Consider the following 7,034-nt stretch of genomic DNA (forward strand, 5'->3'; position numbering starts at 1 on the left):
GTTATATTGTTATATATATACAGGGTGTCCGGTAATTAATGGATAACCCCGCAGGTGCTTATGGAGGGGCACAGGGCCAACCCAGAAAACAATAAAAAATAAATCTATCTGCAACGGTCTAGAATAGGAGAGTAGGTGGCAAACAATTTGAACGTTATAAAACTACGTATTTGAAATTGTTGTTTAAATTATTAACAACACCCTAACCCTAAAATGAACTTTCACTGATTTTCGAAATAAAATTCTTATTTTATTATTTGTTTTGGTTATAAGAAAAAAAGAGCTAGAGAAACACATGCTATGTACAAAAACACAAACCGCTACTTATCTGTACTAATATTATAAAACTGAAGAGTTTGTTTGAAATAACGCGCTGGCCTTAGAAAATACTGGTTCGAATTGAAACATTATATTTATGTTGGATAATCAATTTACCAAAGGAAACTATAAGCAATTTATTAATTTAGTGCGTTTCTTCCCTAAAATTAACCGACTTAAATTTGTAGCCCTGAAACAGACGAACGAACCCTTAAAATAAACAATTGCGATTACGAAAATATATCTCTAAATATATCTCCAAAAACTTTCCCTAATATATTTATGGTTTGATAACTTCACGAACGCGAGACAAAGACAGCACACACAGACATACATTCGTCTCTCTCGGTAGAATGTTTTCCCCTCGACAATAATTTGGTTGCAACAAGCCAGACGCATGAATAACGATAACTTTGAACGGCAGTCTAACATTTTATAAATCAGCTAAAAGCCGAAAAAACTTCTGAATCAAATCAAGGTTGGTTACAAATCACTCGCAAACCAGTTTCATTTGTAAATCATACCAATGTACTAAAAATAGAATTACGTATCACGTTTATATTCTAAAGTGTATTTAATTATGTTATTAATAGTCAATTAAGTTTTGTGATTGTAAATATGTTGTTTTTTTGTGATTTATTCTATAAACGGGTTCTCGTAATCGATTCTTATAATCATTAAGTAAACAAATGTGATAGGTTAATAGATGTACTTAAACTGTTATTTTATACATTTACGTTTTATTTTTACAACTAAATATAGTACTTCGAATATTTTGATGCATTTAGAGATTGATTTATTTAACTTTAGAATGGTCGCCGCTCCCGTATTCTAAATCCCACGTGACATCGGCGAACCATTCCTGTTTTTGCATTATCGCAAGCCATTAAACAAAATTAATTTATGAATCATTAAAATATTTTACTAAACATTGAAATTGAAATAATTAAAGAAAAAGATTTCATGCACAAACGTCTTTGTCCAAGTCTTAGAAACTACTAGTAGCTAAAGTATGTGCACAATTTCTAAACCGATGCATCATGCAACATCAATTTGCCCCAACAAAATGGCGGCCGGCAGCGGTGCGACCTCGCGCGTTTCCCGGAAGGCGGCCATGTTGTTGCTTTCGTTGCGCCCGCGCACACTTCGTCGACACGACGCACGTGTTCTATGAATTACCCCGGCTTTGTGTACTTCGTTATGCGTCTCGTCTTATTCATATTTTCTCATTATATAACTTATATTTTAACTTTTTCAATCTGTTATGGAATTAAAAATTAATGGATATCTAATTTTTATACACACCTGAATAATTTTTATGTCAATTCAAAAAAAGAATCAAACTATTTTCTAACTGTTGAATAAAGTCCTATTTTTTTCTAGAGGAAATAGAACTATCTAGATTCTAGATATTATTTCGTTAATACCTTAGTGTAGTTACGTACCTTTTGTAAATGTATCAAATTGATGCTCCATACAAAGATGCAATTGTACACGCTTAACACGCTCAATAAAAACGACATTCCATTCTAGTGCACTGGGATCGTAACGTTTTTTCCTCGTACATCGTAGACTCGTCAACGATGTGTATCCCTGAGGCATTCAGAATGTGTTATATCGGAACACATTGTATTATTATGTATACACATTGTATTATATTGTTTTCACTTTGTACAATATAATACAATAATTATTCCTTATTCTAGACATAATAAAGCTTATGAGAATGGATGTATGTTAGTTACTCTCTCATGCAAAAACTTCTGGACTGATTTTGATGAAACTCGGTACGTAGATAGTTGGAAAACTAGAATAACACATGGGCTACTTCTTATCCCGACATTCCTACGGGATAGAAAATTATGCATAATTCTAGAGACTCTATATAATAATTAATATAAAGCTCGTAACATTTGTTTATTTCATCATTATTCATCATTACAGCCTATACAGTCCACTGCTGGACATAGGCCTCCACAAGTTTACGCCAAAAATAACGTGAACTCGTGTGTTTTGCCCATAGTCACCACGCTGGGCAGGCGGGTTGGTGACCGCAGTACTGGCTTTGTCGCACCGAAGACGCTGCTGCCTGTCTTCGGCCTGTGTATTTTAAAGCCAGCAGTTGGTTGGTTGGTTGGTGGTTGGTTGGTGGTTGTTTATTTCTTGTGTTTGAACTTGCCATTAGGATTTCAGGATCAGAAAGTCTAATTACAATAATTATTCTTTCAATAAGAAGTCTGTTTATTCAAGAAGATTTTATGGTAGGTATAAGACGACACGCTTTGTCTTCCAACGAGTAATAATACGACTGGTCCATATACCAACCACAACGTATAAATTGCAATATTTTTTTTTTCTCTTAAATTTAATTTACGTTTGTTTTATTTGTGATATATATGTACCTAGTTGCGAATTCAAATATTTATCTTTGCATAACTCAAAAACGAGCTGAGGTAGGGCACTTCTGGAAATGTCCTGCTCAAAACACGGAGGGACCCGACTGGGGTAGTATCTCGACCTTACAGAAGATCACAGCTAAATAATACTGTTTTTAAGCAGTGTTGTGTTCCTGTTGGTGATTAAGATGACCAGAAATCCTGGGGGGTAATTAGGGATAGGGTCGTCAAAGCGCTTGCGATGCTTCTGGTGTTCCAAAAGTCCATAAGCTATGGTAATCGCTTACCATCAGGTGAGCCGTACGCTTGTTTGCTGACCTAATTGTATAGAAAAAATACGATTGCCGTTCGAAGTTGGTTATTGTATTTAGGTCTGTTGGACTATCTAATTTTGCCTACTAATGTCTTTTTTTTGCTTTACCTTTGTACAGTAAGAGTTTTACGAACAAAATTAATTGTACTTTTTAGTTTTTTATTTTAACGAAACATTAGTTTCACGAAGTTCTTCAACAACTGAGCAGAATAAAAATCTAAGTGATACTACACCGGATATAACCGGCAATATTTAGTTAACATCTGCTCACTCGGTCTCGGCTATTTTCGGTATTCACTCAAAACTTTAACAATTTAATGCCAGAAACGCTCACGCTACGGGTCTGCGACACCGGTTGTGGATAGTTTTTCCTGCAAATAAGTTACGAATATACTTATTTAGCAAGAGGTTGATTAGGCAATTAGACCTCTATCCAATTGATAAAGTACAACTTTTAAATTCACAATTGCAAATAGAAACATCTCATAAATAGAGTTGATTTCAATGTTGAAAAATAATAATTTATAATGAACTTTTAGCCGTTGTATACCTCCATACGTCAGATAGCTTTAACGACAAGTGATTAAAGATGCATAATATATATTTTAATCAAATCCAGTAGACTGGGATGAATATAAATATACTTTTTCATTTTTTATATATATATATATATATATATATATATATATATATATATATAATTTTATTTATTCTTCATTATTATTAAGTTTTTTAGATGCCCAATTTTTCGGATACTTTAGAGCAACTTTTGTGCTTTTTTAGATATACTGTTTCATTTAAAAAAAAATATAGGCTTTTTTCAAAACTAAAATAGGAAAGGGTTACCTGGTTTTGTTTTTAGTTTCATTGATAAGGACATTCTTAATTTTGGCGTCTCATTAGAGTCCGTCTTAGGGTATAAGTAAAACTTAATGAAACACAGTTAATTACAGTCAAAGTAAATTCGCTTTAGAATTAAATAGTAGACCATTAATACTAAATAATAAGATGTGAGATATGTAAATGTAACATTTACTATACACTAGCTAGCACACGCGTTAATTAAAAAAAAATATAGCCTGCAGCTCTCGATAAATGGACCATCTAACACTGAAAGAATTTTTCAAATCGGACCAGTAGTTCCTGAGATTAGCGCGTTTAAGCAAACAAACTCTTCAGCTTTATAATATTAGTATAGATTCGCCTAGATCCTAATCTACTTATATTTTAAAAAATATTGCAATGTTTATATGTATACACAACTAGAACGGCAAACAAGCGTACGTCTCACCTGATAGTAAGCGAAAGCCTGATAGAAGCCAACACCACGGCTTGGGAGCAGTATTATTTAGCTGTGATCTTCTGCAAGGTTAATGATGATAATCAATTAGAAATTCATAATAAGCCTGAATAAAAGATTTTTTTTTGTTTTTGTTGATAAGCTCCAAATAAAATATGTTTTTGAGAATGTTGTTAAGCTTTAAAAATCACTCTATGACTAACACTAACCCCGGAGTGGTTACCAAAACTGACATCCAATCTGACATCACAAATGAAACTCATTTGAAACCACATGTTACGTCTACCACATAGCAAAACTATAGAACGCAACGCTGTATATAAATGTTTTATTAAAAAATGTTTAAGCTTTTGAACGGAGAGAAAGTAGCGTCGAAACAAAATTGTAGCGTATTATAACTTGTAAATTTACATAATGCAGAGATAAGTATTGAAACGCGTTGGCCGTCCTTTGTGTCTCGTCTACCTGAGGATGAAGCTGGGCGAGTACAAAGTCGAAGGGTACGTGCAATGGTAGGGTGACGTTCATGGGAATAATAGTACTAAATGATAAATTATTATTATTACTGTTCATTTTTGGCTATGATCTTTACCGTTTGGACGAAAGTTTTCATTTTTGTAAATAGTGGATCTCGTCTGGTTTTAGCGTGTTATTTGATAAAAACATTTCGTTAAAAATAATCGAGGTTTACTGTTGTATAAGTATAATGTTAAAACTATTGGATATAGTTTAAATTACTTCCGTTGAGTCGTCTTAATTTTTAAAGTAAACCTTTACGCACGCTTGACTTGGGGAGTACCCGGTGAATGCGTGACGAAAGCGTTACGAAAAGTGTGATTGAACGGGGTGAAAGGTAGTTGAGAGGGAGATATAAGTTAATGAATATAGAAAGAGAGAGAGTTACGTTTCGTAAGTTTTACTTCAGTCGTGTGGTCACGTTGGCACACTCGTTAATTGTGAAAAAACTGTTTTATCTCAATTATATTATTTATGTATATAGAAAAATATCTAATTAATCAATAAATAAATTGGAATTCGATGACGAATAAGAAAATTACATCATAAACTGTTATCTGTTGATTGCTGTCATACGTCAGATAAGTTTATCGACAGCCGGTGTAACGGGCCCTTATTTTTCTTTTGTGAAGTTTTTATCTCCTCTGAAATATGATAAATAAATAATGTAGAAGAAATCGCGTATAATTACTAGTTTCGACTTCTTTACAAAATATAATATAAGAAAAAATTACTTTCAATACGCTACGTCGCTAAACTCCCGAGTTAATGAAAGAAATTTTAGACCTTCCATAACTCGCATGTTTCACTAACGAGATGAGTTACAAATTTTACACATAAAAATTTATTAATGTTGAAACTACAAAATAAAATATTTCGAGAATTTGTTAGGATTGACTTATAAAAGTTGAAGTGTTTCTGTGTGAAACTAAAATTGATATTATTTGGATTTAATAGGCTTGTTCAAAAATTTACATAACATAAATGTAGGTGTTTTGAAAATATTGTTTTAGGTTTTTTATTTTGCAAATTAATAAGAGAATAAATATTAAACATTTAACTGTTATGAATACAAAATTTGTAGAAATATCCATTCAGCCTGCAACATCCCACTGCTGGGCATAAGCCTATATTTTAAGGATCTTCTTATGCTGGCAGGGTCAGACTTATTTTCAGTAAACTAAAAGTACCGCCATGACTGATTTTTTTTTGAAACTGTGATACCTACATATATACATGTCACTATATGCAAGTTGCAATAAGCTTCTAACCCACTCCCTAGAATAATAAAATTGTCCAAAAGCATTCTCAAGTACTGTGTGGCTACGGTACTAAAGAATATAGCCACCCCCTCTCTTCCCGTGGGTGTCGTAAGAGGCGACTAAGGGATAACACAGTTCCGCTACCACCTTGGAACTTAAAAAGCCGACCGGTGGCGGGATAACCATCCAACTGCTGGCTTTGAAATACACAGGCTGAAGACGGGCAGCAGCGTCTGTGGTGCGACAAAGCCAGTACTGCAGTCACCAACCCGCCTGCCCAGCGTGGTGACTATGGGCAAAACACATGAGTTCACGTTATTTTTGGCGTTAACTTGTGGAAGCCTATATCCAGCAGTGGACTGTATAGGCTGTAATGATGATGATTCTCAAATAATAATGTAAAAAAAAAGGTTTCGTCAATAATACTAAATACGCTTTCTTTTGTCAACAGAGTGAAAAGTGGCTTGCCTACGAGAAACTAAAGGAGGAAATTCTAGAAAAGATTAGAAAAATCGAAGAGGAACGCCATACTGTGGACTTGTGGCCTTGCGGGCCTGAATGGGGACGCAAGAAACGAAGACGGCAGGTGTCAGTGTCACCCCCGTATGTGGTGTATATGCTGTCGGATTCCGACATCATGGAGGACTGGAGGCTAGTGAGGAAACTGCTCGAAAGAACTGATTCGTAGAAAATTATATAGTGTATATTAAAGTTGTATTCAGCTAACTAAAGAGTACTTCGTATTGTAGTTTTTAATGTGATTTTAACAAGATTTTTACGCTATAAGTAGGTTTTTTTGTTTCGAAATTGTGTTTATGTGACTGGATTTAATATGTGATTATAATATCCTGATACGCCGACTGTTTCAATTGTAATTTTCTATTCCATCTTCATATTATATATAAAAAACTCCTATTAGTTGGACCCCT

At 33.9% G+C, this 7,034-nt stretch overlaps 1 protein-coding gene across 1 annotated transcript in view; it reads left to right on the forward strand.

Moving 5' to 3' along the window:
- Positions 1-6,793, forward strand: part of LOC123660971 (breast cancer metastasis-suppressor 1-like protein) — a 175,533-nt gene extending 168,740 nt beyond the window's left edge. Inside the window, exon 4 of the mRNA XM_045595989.1 lies at positions 6,557-6,793. Coding sequence (XP_045451945.1) covers positions 6,557-6,793 — 237 coding nt within the window. The remainder of the gene's footprint in view (positions 1-6,556) is intronic.
- The last annotated feature ends 241 nt before the right edge of the window (positions 6,794-7,034 follow it).

Source organism: Melitaea cinxia, chromosome 16, assembly GCF_905220565.1.
Source record: "Melitaea cinxia chromosome 16, ilMelCinx1.1, whole genome shotgun sequence".
Classification (NCBI taxonomy): Eukaryota; Metazoa; Arthropoda; class Insecta; order Lepidoptera; family Nymphalidae; genus Melitaea; species Melitaea cinxia.